The 22,237-nt window shown below is 41.5% G+C and overlaps 1 protein-coding gene across 1 annotated transcript in view; it reads left to right on the forward strand.

The window, feature by feature from the left end:
* Nucleotides 1-547: 547 nt before the first annotated feature.
* The window catches only part of RASSF9 (Ras association domain family member 9), a 60,677-nt gene continuing 38,987 nt past the window's right edge, over nt 548-22,237 (forward strand). Inside the window, exon 1 of the mRNA XM_077261094.1 lies at nt 548-705. Within this exon, the coding sequence (XP_077117209.1) occupies nt 659-705 (47 nt within the window). The 5' untranslated portion in view covers nt 548-658. The remainder of the gene's footprint in view (nt 706-22,237) is intronic.

The following is a 22,237-nucleotide window of genomic DNA, read 5'->3' on the forward strand; positions in this document are numbered from 1 at the left end:
ACATTACAATAGTTCATCAAATATTAATTAGTAATTTTAAGATACAGCTGTGTGCTATTAATCATTTTCATGGCTCACTCCACTCAGTACATGCAGGTGCATTATGCCAATATTGGCGTCCTGTTATTCTCAGAGCGCATGTCAACCTGTAGCCTTTACATATCCTGTATATGCACCCATGTATGTTTTCACTCTTGAACCGAAACGTCGCCATGATGGGTTATTAAAAAGAAACTCCTTTTTTCACTCTGAATGGTGTGCTTCCTCCAATTTTTGAATCTATGGATCAATAGATAGATAGAGATGGGATAGATAGATAGATAGATAGATAGATTTTCAAAAGTATACTCTTCCCTGTTCTGTTGCAAATAGTTCAATTCCACAATTATAACACTTAATAGGACGTCTTGCATTATACATTTCAGATGGGAAGAACCAAAGTAGGATCTGATCATCATTTGATTTTACAGGCTAATGACTCCTGCTCGCTGAAGCTGGGCAGCTCTCCAAAGGTGTAACAGGAACACTAGTTCAAAGGCAGCAGAGGTTGCTCAACTTCCTTCTTTTCTTCTTAGTTAACTAAGCAGCAAAGGCAGCTACCAGCTAATCTTCACTAAGCAAGTCATTACACTCAAGTTCTACTTCTGCAGCCATCATTATGGATCATGTCAAGAAAAAACTGTTGAAGACAAGGCATAAGTCCAGGTAACCTTAAATTTTAATGACTGCAAAGCACTAATAGATTTTCTATGTTTTTGTAATAGTACGGAACTGAGCAGTATTTCATTTTCTACTTCAGAGAATGACGACCTCTATTGTGCGGAACTGTAGAAAAAAACGACTTCTGTCACGTTATGGTATTTTACAAGATATGTTGGAATTGCTACTGCAAAGTGTGCATGTACAAAATGTACCCTGAACTTCAGTAATGATAGCAACACAGACTTTTAAGATTATGACTTTACATTTATTATTTTTACATTTGCTCCAAAAAAGAGTAATTTTGTTTCTACATTCATCTGACATATGTATTTTGTTCAGCTAAAGATGAAAAGGCTGGCCGAATCAGAACTGCTTTTTTTGGCGTATTAGTAAAATGCTTGTCAGGAATCTTTTATTTGTTTTTATGAACAAAAAGTAGATCTTTTGTAGACTAGAATAGTTTATCTTCTACTTCTGCAAAAAACTCAAAGATCTCAATGTCAAGGGTTTAAAAAAGAATAACCTACTTTTCCTTAGCTTAAACCAGTGTTTCCCAAATCCCAGTCCTCACTGCCCCCCCAAACGTCATTTTTTCAGGATTTCCTTAGTATTGCACAGATGATGGAAATATTATTATTATTATTATTATTAAGGCATCAGAAGCTGACACAGGGTCTCTCACCTGTGCAGTACTAGGGAAATCCTGAAAACATGAGGTGTTGAGGGCCGTGAGGACTGGAGTTTGTGAAGCGCTGACTTAATTATGTGCTAAGTTTGGAAATGATCCAACAGCTTAGACCCCCACTTATCCCTTGAATAGGGTTGTACAGAGTCCCATCTTAAAGGAGAAGAGGTTGAGCATCTCAAACCATTATTCTTTCTCTATGGTACTGATAAAGACAGTTAATCACAATTCTTGATGATCTCCAGCAGATCCATAGATTTGCATAGATTTGATCACACATTAGATGAAGCTGTGTGAACAGCTGATTGATGGGAGTGCAGGGTGTCAATACCTCACCAATCTGATATTGATGACCTATGATAGGGATAGGTTATCAATACTACATGCCTATCCTATTGAATTCCTTTAAGTGGCAAACTGTTCACAGGTTTTATCAGATACTAGGCACTTATGTGACCCTAGTACACCTTATAGCTTTCTGACTGTGCCAACTTATAGTCCTCAAGATAAACTCTAATGAGTTTTCCCGTGAAATATAATAGTACCAAAGTGATGTAGGCCACATTCTCCACTAGAAGAAGTCCTAAAGGTGCATTTTTGTATAATAAAGTGTATGGTTCTCTTCCATATGATCCTCTTATGTCAGGGCTTTGTTTTGAGGCACTGACATAACTTGGCTTTCTCCCAATCCCTTAGGTCTAAATTGTTCGGCACATAATCCCCTAGTAGCAGTTGTATTGTGCAGATAAGATATAGAGTGCTCTCAGTGGGAGAAACAAAATGGGGGTGTGTGATACCTTTTAATGGCTAACAAAATATAGTGAAAGCAGTATTGGTAGCTGGATTCTCAAGAAAAAAGGCACCTGGGGAGCAAAAAACGTGAATTACTTACAAACAGTGAAGTCTTGAAAGTAAAATTAAATTTCAAGGATTTTGAATGTGACATCTTTAATCACTTTATCACGTATTACCTTAATGAGAAAACCTCTTTAAAACTAAATATTTTTACTGTAAATTTAGCACAATTTAGAATGTGCCTGTCTGAAGAGTAGGCATGCTGATTAAGTCCTGTAGACATAGAGTTTGGCCAAACATTGACATTTCCTAGACTTTTGTGGGGCACAGAAAATACAAGAATGTGATTTTTAGGGCAGAAGTTCCATAAGTGTGTTCTTTAAGGCACGAATGGATACAGGCAGGTGAGGGCCCCTGTACCAGAATAATATATGGGCCCTTTGCAGTCTAAGAGGTCATCTAAATGCACAATGGTTACACATGGTTCGGAGCTGGTAGTGGGCCGCCAGTATCTTCTTGGGTCACTGTGCGACTGCACAGGTTGCACCAATGGTATGTCTGCTCCTGTTTCTGACAAGCAGTAAATACGTGTCAGAAAGTCATTAAATCTATGTGCACCAAATTCTACAGCAAAAATCTGAAGCAGAACTTTAAGTATGAGTTAAGTTTGGATGTGTATGCAGATTATCTCCATTTAATAGGGCTAATATATTTGCTGCTATCTACAATGGGTTTTGGGTAGAATTTGACCAGAAATCACTTTAATAAGTGAGATATCACTCACTTATTAAAGTCCTGCTTTCTGCACTGCAGTCTATACGGTATCTCCAAAAGCAGCCCTACAGTACCAGTGTTGGAGCAGATCCAGAAAGTAAAACTCTGATTTTTATTATGAACAAAAGCACGCTGATTGTAAAAAAGATTAAAAAAATAAAAAGAAAATAAATTTAAATCTGTTTTGCTGGAAAAAAGTGGCCATAAAAACAGCAACATGGTTTTCCCATTAAAAAATATAGAACACACTTTATGAGCAATTTTAAAAAAAATTCTTTAAGGGTATGCTTGGAATCCACCTGAAAAAGTGCATCATAAAACGAACACTCAATGCACAGCAATGTGAAAATGGCATTACTATGTACGTCCTCCATCTTAAGTCACGTCTTCTAACTGCTTCAGGGTTTGGAAACCCTGAAGCCATTAAAAGAAGTAACATGTTTGACTTCTTTGTAAGCTGCCCATGCACTATACTTGAAATATTATTTGAAAAGACGCAGGCGAAGCAACTTCACATTAAAAAACTCAATCACTCAAAAAGACGCCAAGTGCACATACTCGGCTAGGGTCACATGCATTATTCCTCTCCATCCGAGAACAATGGTCCGATTATGCTAATAAGACAGTGATCAGAGTTTGATAAGAGTGGAATCCGATTGTCTCTAAGGTGGAGAGAAACAAAGAAATAAAGTTTCTTCCCCTTGTCATCATATCAGTTCTTGTAAATCGGACCATGCTCAGATGACATCTGAGTGAGGTCCAATTTCTATCATGGACCCAAAGACTTAAATTGGGAATAACATCTAATTATTGGAAAAAAATCCTATATGCTATTATTTGTTTTGGGCTTTGGCATGAAAACTGGACAGCCCCATAGGATTTGGGTACGAGAGCTATCTGCCAAAATCATGGATAGCACTCATCCAAATTAAACAGTCGTGTGCTCGAGACCTTAGTGTGAGTTCACAAACACCATTTTGCAGACTAACCAATAAGTTTTCCTAGCATTAATTATCATGCCTACTTCATGTGCTTTCTTTTCCAGATGAAACATTGTGGTGTTTGGTGGCTTTTTTATGTATTTTTTAGTTCACTGTTTTTTTCAAGTGCTCTAGGTCTTTGTGGGATTTGAAAAAGTGCCAAAAATAATACTGTTACAAATGAAGTATTACTAAAAGTAGTTAAAAAAAGAAAAGAAAAATGACTAAATTCCTAAAATTTATCTCAAGCAAAGAAATAAAAAAAGGCTGAGTAAAAAATAAAATGTAGAAATAAAATGCTGAGTAAATCTGTGTGAATGCCTTTCAGTTATCTTTATTCGGCTATATGCTGAACTGTTCATTTACTGTGGATGAAAGTTGGCCACGTACAGTTTGACGGGATCATTGGCAATGCAATCTGTAGTAGGGTCTACTATTCCATCACAGCAGTTTCCAGGGAATGATTGGATTGAGCCTTACCCTCTCCCGTACTGAAATAAACATTCATGCTTATTTGTATTCTAGTTTGTAACCATGACAACACATAGTTCTGCATCAGATCTGTAGACACATTCTTTAACTTGTGATACTACATTCTACTAGTTGAAATGTTTTTGCTTATTTTTGATATTTACACACTGACATAAGTATTTAATAGTCCCTGTCGGGATTTAAAGTTTTTTCTTAAGATATTAAAAAGGTTGTCATCAGAAAAAAAATTACTAATCTTAAGAAACTAACCTTTGGGTGTAAACCTCTAGCTGAGATAAGCCATTCAGTTACTGACATAGATTTGAGACAAATAGCTAAAAGTGTAAAACTAACCTCCAACAATTGCTGGAGTGTAGCCTGGAAATTCAGTTGAGTAATTTGCCCTGTAACTAATACAACTTATTGTGACTAAAACTGACCCAACCGGTTATTTCACAGCTCGTAATACAAATAAATAAATATCTCGCTAACAAAACACCAACAACACATAGCTTCTGCAATATACATATATTCATGAGCTGCCTGTAACCATTATTCATTATATAATGAAAATACACGCAGCATTCACACATGATTTCTGCATGAATTTCTCACAATTTTCTCTGCATGTGCATGGCTAATTATACTCACAGAACTCCCTTCTGTAATGAGGGGCATACCTGTGTGATTAATATATCACCAGAAGAGACTGTCATTATCTGAATGTAAGCCATGAGGATATTCTAATGAGTCAGGTAGATTTAGGATTTTCAGTGCCGAATACGAAACAATTACGGTACAATGTATGAGACAGAATCTAAAAATAAAAAACAGAAAATCACATTTCATGATTTTTACATAATTAATTAGCATTTTATTTCATGAAATAAGTATTTGATACAATAGAAAAACAGAACTTAATATTTGGTAGAGAAATCTTTGTTTGCAATTACAGAGGTCACGTTTCCTGTAGTTCTTGACCACATTTGCACACACTGCAGCAGGGATTTTGGCCCACTCCTCTATACAGATCTTCTCCAGATCTTGCAGGTTTCAGGGCTGTCACTGAACAACATTGAGTTTCAGCTCCCTCCAAAGATTTTCTATAAGGTCCAGATCTGGAGACTGGATAGGCCACTCCAGGACCTTAAAATGCTTCTTGCGGAGCAACTCCTTAAATGCCCTGGGTGTATGTTAGGGGTCATTGTAATGCTTGAAGACCCAGTCACGACCCATCTTTAATGTTCTTATGGAGGGACGGAGATGGTTGGCTAAAATCTCACGATACATGACCTTATCCATCCTCCCTTCAATAAGGTGCAGTCATTCTGTCCTCTTTGCAGAAAAGCACTCCCAAAGTATGATGTTTCCCCCACCATGATTCATGGTTGGGATGGTGTTCTTGGGTAATACTCATCCTTCTTTTTCCTCCAAACATGGCGAGTGGAGCTGATATTAAAAAGTTTTATTTTGGTCTCAACTGACCACATGACCTTCTCCCATGCCTCATGGACATGTGCTGGTGTGAGCAAGGGGACCTTGAGTACCTTGCAGCATTTTAATCCATAACAGCGTAGCGTCTTACTAATGGTAATGTTTGAGACTGTGGTCTCAGCTCTCTTCAGGTCATTGACCAAGTCCTCCTGTGTAGTTCTAGGCTGATTCCTGACCTTTCTCGGAATCATCCTTACCCCATGAGGTGAGAACTTTCATGGAGCCACAAACAGATGTAGATTGACAATCATTTTGTGTTTCTTCCATTTTCTAAAAGTTGGGCCAACAGGCTGCTTGCCTATTGTCCTGTAGTCCATCCCAGCCATGTGCAGGTCTACAATTTTGTCCTTGGTGCCCTAATGTAATTCTTTGGTCTTGGCCATGGTGGCAAGGTTGGGGTGTGATTAATTGATTGTGTGGACAGGTGTCTTTTATACAGGTAACGAGTTCAAACAGGATCAAATAACACAGTAGTAGGAGGGCTTCTTAAAGAAAAACTAACAGGTTTGTGAGAGCCAGAATTCTTGCTGGTTGATTGGTAATCAAATACTTATTTTATGCAATAAAAAGCAATTTCTTTAAAAATCATGATTGTGACTAAAAAATAGGGTCCCAAAGAGTTTTGCAAACAGGCATATAAGAAGGAATAGGGGACAATTTTATAATGCTTATGTAGGAAAATAATTTTATATATTTTGTTTATTATTGAAGCATATTTTTTCTAAAAGTTCTCGGTTTTTAATTTTTATGCTCGTATATTTATTGAAAATATATGGTGCAAATATACTAACCTTCTCACCCTCTCTACTTTGTGTTGTGTGTATAATAAAGCTTATAATCGATTATTTTGCTAATGTTACAGTTAGCCTCTGAACTTCATTTTTAAGGCAAGGAAATCCGCTACAGAAATAACTTTTCAGAAAGCTCAGATTTTGTGATTTTCCAGATCTTAGTGTCACAGGGAAAAGAACATCAACAGATTGTGATGCATATTAAAAAATATAGCACTGCTTATATGATAAGTGGTGTGAAAACGATAGGCCTTTCATGCAGCGCTCGGCAGACATAGTGATGGTAGCAACAAAGGGCTAGGCATTTCGAAAGTATGAGGAAGTGTAGTCAGAAATGAAGAAAGCAAATAAATCCAAATTCCTTTGCAGATTTCCCTCCAAAAGTAAAATACATAAAGAAAGAAATGATTTATTCATAGTTTCCATTGTAGGAAAAATAGCAAGGCAGTCTGAAGAATTTACTTAAGCCTTAAGCAAATGTATTCAGTCTTCTTCTTCAACAGACCAATCAGGTATATATTTTCCTGGCAAGTAAATTGATTTAATGAAATGTCTGTGTTGAGTGGTATACAAATGCGCTCACTGAGTGAATATTTTATAATTCTGCCATTGTCTGATCAAATGGTCAGAAAATGTGTAAGTGAAATAAGGGCAATTTGTAAAGGAATGATGAAACATTTCGGGGTCAGCCGGGTAAATAATGAAAGAAAATGCTTGATTTATGAATATTTAACAAACCACACATACAACTCATGGAAAGTGTAACCTACAGAGTAAGAATTGCCACATACCGGCAAATCAGAAGCTTAATCAGCTTCCAAATATTATGTTTCTTTTACTTAAAGACTTATTGTTTTTTTTTTTTTTTTTAAGTGTGGCAACTATTTTTTCAAAAGTGACAAGTTAAACCAATATTTGTTGACCTGCTTGCTTTTCATTAAATACCTTGCTTGTTATTGATAGACCCCACGTACAATACCATCAGTTTCTGATATAGCTATGTGGCAGGTATAGTTATAGGTGAAATATGCCGTGTAAAAAAAATCAATAAAATAATCAAGTTTCCCAATGATCTTTTGACCTTTTTCGGTGACTTGTCATATTAATAATAAGTAACAGTATATAATAAAACAAAATAATATTACACATAATATTATATTATTATAAAACAGTCATTACTTCAGACCCAATGACCCTAACTTGTACATGTTCCCACAATAGATGAATATCTGGAGGCATTTTTTGATGCTGAAAAAGGAGAATGTTAGTGTATTAGGTTATATTTCAATTTGAGGTAGTACGCATTAGAAAAACAGATACAAAAATGTATATAAGTCAGTTCACATTGGTGACTCTTTTCTAAATGACATTGAGATTAATCCCTGAAAAAGGTGCTTATTTCATGATCACTATTCATGTTATTCTTTATCCAGTACCACCAGCAGGGTAGCTCTCTTCTTTTGCTCATAGAAGGGTGTTGAAAGCATGGTGCCGCCCATATGTGATGTATAGGGCCTATAAACACAAGCTTCTTTTATATGTTATGTTTATACATAGTCTTACCAGACATATTAAAAATGAATGGCTTGCTTGACCTTTTAATACAACTATTGTTAAAATATTCTGTACTGCTTAAAACCAAATAAAGCATCATAATTTGTAGTTTATTATGCTTGGCACTATTAAATTTAAGTCAGCACTATCACACCCACAACATGTCTGTAATTGTCTGCTGAACCTATGCACTTTACATTCTCTTTTTCTTCTCAAAGTTTTTCTGGGTCATGCATAATAGCTTTCCAAGAGGCCAAGCTTCTGTTAAAGAATGAGACAGCTGGGCTAACCATATATGTTTGATACTGTTCACTGTATATTTATCATATTTAGGCCACTTTCACACGTTCAGTATTTGGTCAGTATTTTACCTCAGTATTTGTAAGCCAAAACCAGGAGTGGGTGATAAATGCAGAAGTGGTGCATATGTTTCTATTATACTTTTCCTCTGACTGTTCCTCTCCTGGTTTTGGCTTACAAATACTGATGTATAATACTCACCAAATACTGAATGTGTGAACGTGGCCTAATACTAACAGGTTATCGTGAACAAGCATTTTTATGCATTATCTGGTCCTGAAAGTCATACAGACCAAATAGGTTGACAATCACACGATGAACAAGCAAAATGCTAATTTGTCAAGTAAATAGATATTTTGCGCTGCACAGAATATCATTGTTCTCAGCAACATTTTGTTCTTCGCAAACAGAACTTGTGTTGTCGAAAACAATGTCATCTTAGCACACAGAAAGATTTATTACAGATCGCTTAGTATGCATCTTTAAAGGGACTGTCAGCAAAGAATGACTGTTCTAACCGAGCAGAATATGGTGCCTTAATGAGTCGTCGAAAGTACCCAAACTCCATTGACTTCAATGGGAGGCAAAGCAAAACGCATAACCACCTTAAAGGTAGCCAAAAAGCTTCCAAAACAGCTCAAACTAGGGAAAGATACCAGGAAAAGTGGCATCAACTGACTCAGAGTACAAATAGTATAATTGCGCAGCATAGATGCATGGGACAGGGCTTGGACAAGCAATTCTAGCTGAAATATTGATCAGCAACATGTGGTTGAGTGACAGGTGTAGGTCTGGTGCTCTGAGAGGTCTGCCAACTTCAGGCAACAAACAAGTAGGAGACCTATCTTGTCCAAACATTTCCAAAAATTAGGGGCAGACACGAGGAAAAGTGGCATCAATTGATCCACAGTAGAAATTTTAGAATGGCACAGCAGCAGTTAGCTATGGTCCATGCCTGAGGTACCAGGGTTTGGGCCAGCATTTAGAACTTTGAATTACCTTTCTGGAAAAGTATAATGTTACAGGGTATATACACTAGATTCCTTGATAAGGCGTTGATCCAGGGAACTAGTCTGATTGCCGTATGTGGAGTCGGGAAGGAATTTTTTTCCCCATGGTGGAGTTACTCTTTGCCACATGGGGTTTTTTTGCCTTCCCCTGGATCAACATGTTAGGGCATGTTAGGTTAGGCTATGGGTTGAACTAGATGGACTTACAGTCTTCTTTCAACCTTAATAACTATGTAACTATGTAACTATGTAATTGAAGTTTCAATTAAGATAAGGTGGGTGAAGAGGTGGTGCAAGCTTGATTTGCTGGGAGCTCAAATTACTAGTAGCATAATAGTAACACAGGTATTTGACTGGTAGTAAGTGCAGGCCTTCCGGTCTGTGAGCTATACTGCTATAGGCAACACACATGAAGGACACTTAGAGTGCAAATATTTGAAAAAATTATTGCAACACACCACTAAAGTGGCATCAATTTCCCCAGAGCAGAAATAATGGTCAGATGATATCCCTTCCACTACAAGCAAACTACAAGATGGCGACCCAACTTGTGCCTCCACATTTCAAAAAATTATTGTCACACAGTAGAAAGAGTTTACAGTAATGACACCCCTCAGCCTCTGACACCCCTTCCACTACAGGCAAGCTACCAGATAGATACCCAACTTGGAGTCTACACCTTTCAAAAAATTATTGTCACACACCACTAAAGTGGCATAAATTTCCACATAAGAGAAATAGTATAATGGGCCTCTGACAGTCATTCCACTACAGGCAACACACTAGATGGAGACCAATCTTGGAGTCTCCACATTTCCAAAAATTATTGTCACACCAATAAAGTGGCATCAATTTTCCCAGAGAAGAAATAGTATAAAAGGCCTCCGACACCCCTTCCACTACAGGCAACCCACCAGATGAAGACCCAACTTGAAGTCTCTACATTTCCAAAAATTGTTTGCAAAATCAGCAGCAGTAGCAACAGCACACACAGAAGCCATGACAAAGGAGTTACAGACTGCAGTATAGTTAGATCAATGCAGTACACTAAAAACTACACCATCGCCTAGTGCGCCCAGTGTGACTGGGGTGCAAAACGCATTGGAGAAAGTTAAGTGGTCTACACTTTCAGGGGACAGGTGGATGTGCTTATCCATCAGGACAGCAGCAGTGATAAAGATGCGTCCTGAGAGAACGCTGTCTGCTGAGCATGATAAAATCTAAAAGGCATGACAGGTGAGCTCAGGCCACTCCTCCATTTTTGAAGAACAAAATGTAAAAGGGAACAAACCTTCCCCTGATGGCATTAATACTGAGCTCGAGATACTCCTGCACCATCCTCTCCAGTTGTGAAATGACTCACAGAAATTGCTTATGCCACTTATAATGCTGATGTTAATGTTTTTGTGTTGACAATTTGATGTTCCCAAGGTTGGAAATCTATAACTGCGATACACACTGTGTGCCTCACTGCTGTCTTGAGAAAAAATGCTCTTAAGATTGTCTACAAGCGTGTTTCAATGCTCCAAAATGTGGGCCTCCCTTTCCAGGGTAGAAAGCATTTGGCAAAATGTACTCTTTTACCTTGGATCTAACAGAGTGGCAGCCAATAGTCAGCATTATTTATAATCCTAACAATATGGGCATCATATTGCAGGTAATGCAGCAAGAAGGCACTAATGTGGCAGGCGCTTACATGAGGTCCAAATCCATGGTGTGTTGGTAGCTGTGTAACATTGAAGCTTGCTTCCTCTGTCTCTTCTTACCAACATCGGAAACCAGAGAGGGGATCATTAGACTCTTCATCTCCTAACTATTGCGCGCCGATCACCTCTTCTTCCTCATCTTTCTCAATTTGTTCCTTGACTCTTGCACCTTCAGTAACAACAATCTGGTACCATGAGCCCCCTTCGATCGGTGTAATCCACCCTCCTACGGCACCCGCCTGTTCAACAACAATCTGGAACTCTGAGATATAGTTATCCTTTCTGCATCCTCCTCTGTTTCCACACCCTGCTCCCCAGACTATTCAAAGTATGCTCCTGCAGGTAGATGACCGGAATAGTGATGCTGTTGATAACATCGTCAGTGCAAACCATCTTAGTAGCAATTTTGAAACTGTGCAGATGGGTGCAGAGGAACTTCCTTTGCACCATGTCCATACTGCATTGGCCAAGGCTATGCAAAATGGCATACTGCACGAGAGCTCATCACTGCTGCCACAGTCGCTGCAACATGTGCAGTGTAGAATTCCACCTTATCGGCACATCGCAAATCAAATGGTTAACCGGTATGCCGAAAAACCTCTGTAGCCATGCAAGCCGATAATGAGGGGTGTGAAAGGCGGAAGTGAGCAAACAGCAACTGTGCTTTCTGCAGTAGCACATCCAGACCGAGATAGCAGTGAAGAAAATTGCTGTACCACCAGGTTGAGGAAGTGAGTCATGCAAGGCATATGTTTGAGGTTGCCCTGGCATAGGGCCACCACCAGGTTTGCACCATTATCACATACTGCCTTCGCTAGCTCAAGGTTCAGTGAAAACAGCCATTCATCAAACTCGGCCTGGATAGCTGTACACAACTCTTGAGCTGTGTGACTACGATCTCAAAGGCATGGAGGCCCTAGAGGAGGTGGAGGAGTCAGAAGCAGTGGAAATAGTGACACAGAGTTTCGTTCCACAAACCTTGGGAATTCAAAGACTTGTGGAGAAGCTTCTTGACCACCTGCCTTCACAGCCACCAGAGTGCCCAGTCATCGAGATGTAACACACCCAGTCATGTTTGCTTGTCCAGGTGTCAGTTGTCAAATGCACCCTGGCATACATAGATTTTTTTCAGGGAATTGGACATGTTGTCTGTGACATGCTTGTGTAGCTCAGGCACAGTTTTCTTAGAGAAGTAATGGTGGTGGGGCAATTGGTCTTGGGGACTGCAATGGCCCTCAGCCTTCCGAAAATGTCTGTATCCACCAAGCTTAAAGTCAACAGATTGGAGATGGTGACATTTAGGCTCTTAGCTTTGTCATGTGTAGGAGAAAATATTCTTTTACATTACCACAACTGCACGGCGAAGGGATGGCTGCTGTGCTGAGAAAGGGTGGAGTAGGGTGAACATGATAAACTGCTGGACTGTGAGTCAGGTGCAGGTGGAGATGTTAAGGTTGACTGACAAAGATGTAGTGTGCTCAGTGACACAAAAACAGCAGGCATCTCCACTTCAGTAACAGCCAACAGGCTTTTGCTCACCCCGACTGTAGGGTGTAAACAAGTGGAGGTTCTGTGGCCAGAGACCTGTGTGAGAACTCTTGCCACGTCGATGGAGGAGGAAGAAGTAGCAGGTGTGGTTGATGGGATGGCCTGTGATTGGCAAGGCCTATTAGTCTGCATTTTAGCACAGTGACAATTCCAGACTAAGGCATGTTGATCCCGCATGAGCCCATTCATGCATGCAGCAGTTAAATTATTGCAATTTTTGCTTCTACTGAGTCGTTTTTTCCAAAGTTAGCAGATAATGTAAGTTGGGTCATCCTTTGCAGTCTCAGAAAAGGCACAGGTTACGCAACCCTTGCCGCCCTTGCGAACTGCAGACTTGTGACTGCTGCTGGCCACAGTCAGAATTATGGATGAGGAAGCAGTGTAGTAGTTGTGTTACTCTGTACCTGTGAGGGAAGACACAATGTAACCTCATCTTCCTCCTCCTCCACCTCCTCTGCTGAGCTACTCAGCTGTGTGCCTCTGGGTTTGTACCAAGTGGGATCTACAAACTCATCTCCATCCTCTATGTTCTCCCACTCCTCACACTGAGAGTGACCCTCTTCTGCTTCCGGCCCGAACAGCACAGCACAGTACAGTCTGTGTGCATCTCAAGATCCCCCCACCCCTAGGGGTTAAGATCTGGTGATGAGGGTTTGGATTCTGCTCAGCCATCAGTGTAGATGCTTTTCTCCTCTGGATTCTGTGAATCTTTGGAGAAGAAATCTGATGCCCATGGAATAGAATATGTGAACAGATCTTTAGACTTGCCCCTCTGTGGTTCTGCATAGTTAGTTGGGCGGTTGGAAAGTTGTGACACAGGGTGGAAACCAGCTGTTTCACTACCCTAAGCCCAGTCGTGCCAGTCACCTGTAACAAAATGAACAATCAATATTTATTTTTCTGAGATAATGTGTGTTAGGAGGTGGGATTCTTCTACTGCACGAGGTGGATCCCAAGCCTTGTTTCCCTCTGCGGTCTCCCATTCTTCTTCGACTGCAGTGGAGCCTGCTCAGCAGAGACATTGGTCTCAGCATCTTGCTCAGACTCATACTGTTTGTCTAGTTACTGCTGGCTCTCCAGTTACAGCTATAGTAACTAGCAATAGGTGGCACCGAGCAGACGTTCCTGGGTCTAAGTCCAGAAATCACTCCTCTGAGCATGCTTGTGAGGCAATCTCTCATTGGTGGTCGGTAGTCAGCTGTTCAGGTCCTGTGTTGACTCCGGATTGGCCCGCGAACAAGGTCCTGTCTGATTGGCACAATCTATAAAAGGATCTTTGGCACACCTGTCGATGCGCTAAGATCATTTATGTTACTTGTGTGTGTAGAACACTATGGTAGTGTGGACTTGTCTGCATGTGTTCAGGGTGGGCGTATAGCCTTTTACAATTCCGGCACCTCCAGAGAGGAGTTCATGTGATTACATACGCTGTGACTGTGTCTTCTACCCATTCACTTGCCCCTGAGAGGGTAGTGCTCTCCTGTGAAGTAACATGGGGTTTACACATAGCACCATTTCCACTTGAGTGGCATCTAGCTGTGCCATACAGTCCAGAGACAGCTGCATTCTGTCTCTACCCCTCTGTGAAGCTAACAGAGCTGAGTAAATACTTTCTGCTCACACCGGGTGACATTTAACCCCGTGTCCTTTCTAGATCACTTGCAGCACGCTTCTGCCATTGTTCACTAGCTGCAATTTTACATCTCCGCATGGTGGACCCCGGGTTGCGATCGCACTTCATCTTTATTTATATTTAGTGTGATCCGCCAACCCTAACAGTGTGCTTGCACAACAATGTTAGCTCAAATGATGTTGATTAGGAAATGAGGCTTAATGATTTTGATTAGGAAATGTGACCTCCTGAGCCCTGACTGCAACAAAGTTTTAGCCCAAACAATTTTGACTAATGAAGCCTGGTTCCTGCACCCCAATATTATCCCTAACAATTTTGTTTGGCAAATGGGACCTCCTGAGTGAACCCCAATATTAGCTTAAAAAATTTTGATTGGGAAATGGGCTCTCCTGCCTTCACTCAAATGTTAGCTCTAACGATTTTGATTAGGAAACATGACCTGGTACCTGCAACTCAATAATAGCCATAACGATTTTAATTAGGAAATGTCTCCTGCCTGCATCCCAATATTAGGCCAAATGATTTTGATTAGGAAATGGGGCCTCCTCAGTCCTGACTGCAACACAGTATAAGCGATTTTAATCAGGAAATGGGCAGACAAAAACCCAAAGGATTTAACAGATCTGATATAGTTTTGTGAAAACAAAAGCAAAATAGACCTAAAACTTAGTTTTAATTGTAATATATTAATCAAAAAAGCTCAAATATATAAAAACATATTAGTGAGTGGATCAGACATAGGCACATAATAGTCAAGGCCTTGTCAAATATTAATTTAATCAAAGAGAAGATATCTAAGGAACATATAATTAATACTCTGCTTCCCTACCTGGCAGCAGAGGTTGGCACCCTATGGGAAAATTAATTGGCGCCTCTGCTCCACATAGACTGAACCTGTCTGACCCTGAAAGGGATCCCTCACCAAGCCATCACCAACACCCATAAAGAACTTAAGTGCTTAATAATTATGAACCTGACAATATGGTGAGAGTATAATCAGTGGGTGCCAAAGTTATACGTATGTTTTTCAAAACGTGCTCACTGTCTCGTAGAAATTTATAAGAGTAGGTATATAACTTGCAGGCTGGTCAAAGTAAATATAGATATGGATAGGCCTAAACAGATATAATGATACTAACAGGCAAATTACACATGTTCGAATCAGAAAATGCCCATATACTGCAATGAAGCTAGCAGTGCAGACAGCCCCCCCAAAGGAGGTACTGTCACCTTAACAAGATAAAGTCCTATGAGATTCAGGTATAAGTAATAACCTATATGTGTGACAGCCAAAGACTCTTTAATATGACATACAGCGCAGTGGTATATGTATATGGGGTACAACAGCATGATATCACCTGTAAAATAAGGCTAAGTCACCCTTACATGCAGGCATCACTGTGGCAGAACAAAACACATGTGAGCACACAGAGCACAGGTACAGTTCATAATTTCAATAATAGGCAGACATATTCATGGTGGGTTATAGTAAACCTCTCAGAGAGATGGTGGGCCTTTTTGTAATGAACACCGTATCCAGATGTATTTCCCCTCAGAGATAAAGTCAGGGGTTCACCAGGGTATTCAGGGGTGAGGGGCTCCAGTCATCTCCTACCACCCGGACCACATGTACAGAAATGAAGTCTTGCATGTGTGTGGGCTTCCTATGGGTAATGCTGTCTTTTCTAGAATTGGCCGGAAATGATGTCACGCCGGTCACGTGAGCACTGCAACCCGGAAATCGCATCCATGTCCTGGTGAAATGCAAGACGTGCTCCAGCAGAGGGTGGATTGCAGATATGTGACCGGACGTGATGTAAAACTGGTCACATGATCTCTGCAATCAGGAAATAGTACCTATGTCCCAGTGGAACGCTCTCTGCATTCCACCAGGGACGGAGTGTTAACTCTCTGTTCCCTAGATATCTTCTCTTTAATTTAATATTTTACCAGACCTTGACTATCATGTGCCTATGTCTGATCCACTCACCAACATGTTTTTATACATTTGAGCTTTTTTAGATTAATACATAATTAAAATATATTTTTAGGTCTGTTTTGCTTTGATTAGGAAATAGAGCCTGGTGCCTGCACCTCAATATTAGCCCAAACAATTTTGCTTACAAAATGTGACCTCCTGAGTCCTGACTGCAGCACAGTATTAGCCCAAATGATTTTTGAATAGGAAACAGGGCCTGGTGCCTCCACTCAAAATATTAGCCTTAATTATTTTGATTAGCAAATGGGGCTTCCTGACTGTACCCCAATATTAGCCCAAATGATTTTGTTTAGGAAATGGGGCATCCTGCCTGCACCCGAATATGAGCCCTATCGATTTTGATTAGGAAATGGGTCCTCCTGCCTCCACCCCAATATTAGCGATGACGCTTTTGATTAGGAAATGACCTAATGGGGCCTCCTGCCTGCACCACAATATTATCCTAAATTATTTTGATTAGCAAATGTGACCTCCTGAGCCCTGACTGCAGCACAGTATTATCCCAAATGATTTTGAGTAGAAAATGTAGACTCCTGCCTGCACCACATTATTAGCACAAACTTGTTAGATGCTGGAAGGTCAATTTCACACACAGCAGGATCGTATCTAACTACAGTGTGTCATGCCGTTCTGTCTCTTTCTGGTTTTCGGCATGACAATGCATATGTTTGCTTTAACCCTTTACTCTTTTCCCCTAATTTGAGCTGGGATACTGATGGCTAGGGTTGAGTGAAACGGATCGGTCATTTTCATAAATCGCCGACTTTTGGCAAAGTCGGGTTTTGTGAAACCCGACCCGATCCTAGTGTGGGGTTGGCCACGCGGTCAGCGATCTTCACGCCAAAGTCGCGTTTCATATGACGCTTTCAGCGCCTTTTCTCAGCCAATGAAGGTGGACGCAGAGTGTGGGCAGCGTGATGACATAGGTCTCGGTCCCCACCATCTTAGAGAAGGGCATGGCAGTGATTGGCTTGCTCTCTGCGGCGTCACAGGGGCTATAAAGGGGCTGGCGATCTGAGCATAGGGAGAGGTTGCTGCCGCTTTGTCAGAAGCAGGGATAGCATTAGGCAGGGTACATTAACCCCCAAACCGCTTGTGCTGTAGCAATATCCACTGTCCAACACCACCTTTTCTTTGCAGGGACAGTGGAGGCTAGATTTTTCTTCATCAGCTCTGTAGCTTATTGGGCTGCCCTAGAAGGCTCCCTGATTGCTGCATTGCTGTTTGTACACTGCTGTGCAAACCAACTGCTTTTTTAAAAGCACAAATCTTGTTGCTCCTTCCTTTCTGCACAGCTATCTTGTTTGTTTGTCCACCCTTTTGTGTGCAGCAGTCCTTTTTATTGCTGCCTGCCATACTTTTCTGAGATTATTGTAGGGAGATAGTAATTGTAGTACAGTCCCTATATATATATATATATATATATATATATATATATATATATATATCTTCCAGCCACTTTCTGCCCCTGAAACTGTGTAGTGTAAAACAGTGAGCCTGTATTTTTCTGCACTGTCCCACACCTAAAAAGAGAGATTTATATTGCCAATCAGTGCATCTGCGCCAGTCCTGTCTGTGGTATCTCTGTCACTCATTTTCTGCCACAGAAACTATACTGTAATACAGTGGGCCAGATTTATTCACTAGTCTCCCAAAAACAAAAAAAAAGGGAGTTTAATATTGCCAAATCTGTGCATCTGTGCCAGTCTTGTCTGTGGTATCTCAGTCTGTCATTTTCTGCCACAGAAACTATACTGTAATACAGTGGGCCTGATTTATTCACTAGTCTCCCACACATAAAAAAGGGAGATTAATATTGCCAATCAGTGCATCTGCACCAGTCCTGTCTGTGGTATCTCTGCCAGTCTTTTTCTGCCACGGAAAGTATACTGTAATACAGTGGGCCTGATTTATTCACTAGTCTCCCATACATAAAAAGGGAGATTAATATTGCCAATCAGTGCATCTGTGCCAGTCCTGTCTGTGGTATCTCTGTCAGTCATTTTCTGACATAGAAACTGTGGGTAATACAGTTGGCCTGATTTATTCACTAGTCTTCCCAAAAAGAAAGAAAAAAAAAAAGGGAGATTTATATTGCCAATCAGTGCATCTGCACCAGTCCTGTCTGTGGTATCTCTGTCAGTCATTTTCTGACATAGAAACTGTGGTATAGAAAAATAGGAGACAAAAAATGCGCAAATAGGGTCTTATCCCCAGGATTGCTTCTAATCAATTATGAGAGAACTGCTCACCTTGTGGTACAAAGTAAAGGCGTATAGTTTGTCAGCTGTTGCAGATCCACAGGTCGGCGCTGCGACCACTTAGAGACGTTATAATAGATGAATGTGGATAAAATCCGCTCTGCTGTGACAAATAATGGATCCAGATATGGTTGTAAGGTGTTCGGGTGGTTTATTCAATGCGTTTCGAAGCTCATGGCTTCTTCTTCAGGAAGTTTCCACACAAAGATAAGCAGCGTGGATTTTATCCACATTCATCTATTATATAGAAACTGTGGTGTAATACAGTTGGCCTGATTTATTCACTAGTCTCCCAAAAAAAAAAAAAAAAAGGGAGATTAACATTGCCAAATCTGTGCATCTGTGCCAGTCCTGTCTGTGGTATCTCAGTCAGTCATTTTTTGCCACAGAAACAATACTATAATACAGTGGGCCAGATTTATTCAGCACTCACCCACACATAAAAAGGGAGATTTATATTCACAACAAGTTAACATACACCTTTTAACTTGTTTTTCAGTACCATATAACGGTTGTTAGTAGTGTTGAGCATTCCGATACCACAAGTATCGGGTATCGGCCGATACTTGCGGTATCGGAATTCCGATACCGAGATCCGATACTTTTGTGGTATCGGGAATCGGAATCGGAAGTTCCCAGTGTATGGTTCCCAAGGTCTGAAGGAGAGGAAACTCTCCTTCAGGCCCTGGGATCCATATCCATGTAAAAAATAAAGAATTAAAATAAAAAATATTGATATACTCACCTCTCCGGAGGCCCCTGGACATCACCGCTGGTAACCGGCAGCCTGCTTTGCTTAAAATGAGCGCGTTCAGCACCTTCCATGACATCACGGCTTCTGATTGGTCGCGTGCCGCTCATGTGACCGCCACGCGACCAATCACAAGCCGTGACGTAATTCTCAGGTCCTAAATTCCTAGAATTCGGAATTTAAGACCTGAGAATGACGTCACGGCTTGTGATTGGTCGCGTGGCGGTCACATGAGACCACGCAACCAATCAGAAGCCGTGACGTCATGGAAGGCCCTAAACGCGCTCATTTTAAGCAAAGAAGGCTGCCGATTACCAGCGGTGATGTCCAGGGGCCTCCGGAGAGGTGAGTATATCAATATTTTTTATTTTAATTCTTTATTTTACCCAGTAATATGGATCCCAGGGCCTGAAGGAGAGTTTCCTCTCCTTCAGACCCTGGGAACCATCAGGATACCTTCCGATACTTGGTGTCCCATTGACTTGTATTGGTATCGGGTATCGGTATCGGTGATATCCGATACTTTTCGGGTATCGGCTGATACTATCCGATACCGATACTTTCAAGTATCGTACGGTATCGCTCAACACTAGTTGTTAGTTTGGTTACATTTTCCAAGAATGAGGAAGGCTGGTAGAAGAAGTCGTGGCCGTGGACGGTCATTGCCATCTGGTAAAGCTGATGGTGGTGGTGGTGGTGCTGGTGGAGCATCGGGTGGTATAGGGAAAATCAAAATAGCACCTAAGTCTCGAGTTGTTGAGCCAGCGTCATCGTCCGGCTACACAAGTTCTCGAACGCTACCTTTTCTGGGAGTAGGAAAACCTCGGTTAAAGCCGGAGCAGCAGGAAAAAGTTTTGGCTTTCCTTGCTGACTCTGCCTCTAGCTCTTTCGCCTCCTCTTCAGATAGTTCAAAATTGAAAAGTAGCCAGTTGTCGGTGGATGCTCCCGGTCAGGAACAAGTTGATTCCTTGTGTCCTTCCCCCAAAACAACAGTGAAGGATGCGTCAGGCGACACAACAGGTTACTCCATGGAGCTCTTTACACATACTGTGCCTGGGTTAGAAAGGGAAATAGTTAACAGCCCACTAGAAGATGATTCGGACATGGAGTGCACTGATGCACAGCCACAGCTAGATTGTCATGCTGCTCCATTGACTCACATCACTACATTGCCCTCGCAGTGTACTGAGCCAGAAACTGACCCTGATGAGACGATGGTGCCCATTCCCGAACGTTATAGCACCTTACTCGGTGACACAGAGACAGCTGAACATGAGATTGAAGAGGAGGTGATAGATGACCCAGTTGTTGACACAGATTGGCAGCCATTGGGGGAAGAGGGTGCCGCTGGCAGTAGCTCAGAAGCGGAGGAGGAGGATTGGCAGCAGCCATCTACATCACATTTGCTTTCATCTGGCAGGCCCGTCTCTGGCCAAAAAAGTTTGGCAAAACCAAAACCAGTTTTAGGACAGCGTGGCCATCTGGTGAAAGTAACACAGCGTGCAATGCCTGAAAAGGTATTTCATAGTAGGAAGAGTGTAGTGTGGCAATTTTTTACCCAGGATCCGAATGATGAGTGCAAAGTTATCTGTAAGAAATGCTCAAAAACATTTAGCAGAGGGAAGAATCCCCACAATTTAAATACAATGTGCATGCTCAGACATGTAACCATCATGCACTTGCAAGCCTGGAATAACTCCCAAATGTCCCCTACCGTTGGTGCACCTGCTCAGAATCCAGGTAGTCAGCAACACTGCATCGCTTCCCCCACTGTAAGCCCACCGGTTAGAACAACAACAGCAGGAAATGTGGAGGTGTCGTCGCTAGGGCAAAGCAGTCAGGGAATCACAAGTTTATTGGTAGGAAACACAGCATGTAGGCCTACATCGAGAATACCATCACCAACCCTCTCTCAATCCGCCATGTCCACCACCACCACCGCAAGTCCCACCATATGCACCTCGCCAGTCCAGCTCACCCTCCAAGAGACTCTCATTAGGAAAAGAAAGTACTCACCCTCTCATCCGTGTACACAGGGTTTGAACGCCCACATTGCTAGACTTATATCGTTAGAGATGCCCTACCGGTTGGTTGAAAGCAAAGCTTTCAAAGCCTTGATGGCCTACGCAGTACCACGCTATGAGCTACCCAGTCGACACTTCTTTTTGAGAAAAGCCATCCCAGCCCTCCGCCAGCATGTCAAAGACCGCATCGTCCATGCACTCAGGCAGTCTGTGACTACAAAGGTGCACCTCACAACTGATGCATGGACCAGTAGGCATGGTCAGGGAAGTTACATGTCCATCACGGCACACTGGGTTAATGTGGTGGATGCAGGGTCCACAGGGGACAGCCACAGTGGGACAGTTCTGCCTAGCCCACGGTCTAGGAAACAGTTGGCTGTAGGCGTTCACCACTCCTCCTCCTCTTTCTCTTCCAGCCGAAGCGAAAGCTCATCCACAGAGTGCAGTCGCATGACCACTCCATCCGCAGCTGCCAGTGTTGCACACGAGGTGTCCCATTATGGAACAGCTAGTGGTAAGCGTCAGCAGGCTGTGTTGGAAATGAAGTGCTTGGGCGACAACAGACTCACCGCGGAAGTTCTGGCCGAGTTCTTGCAGCAAGAAACTCAGTCATGGCTGGGCAGTGTACATCTTGATGCAAGCAAGGTAGTCAGTGATAACGGGAGGAATTTTATGGCTGCCATAGCCCTTTCAGAACTGAAACACATACCTTGCCTGGCTCACACCTTGAACCTGGTGGTGCAGTGCTTCCTGAAAAGT

This window comes from Ranitomeya variabilis, chromosome 5 (genome assembly GCF_051348905.1).
Source record: "Ranitomeya variabilis isolate aRanVar5 chromosome 5, aRanVar5.hap1, whole genome shotgun sequence".
Taxonomy (NCBI): Eukaryota; Metazoa; Chordata; class Amphibia; order Anura; family Dendrobatidae; genus Ranitomeya; species Ranitomeya variabilis.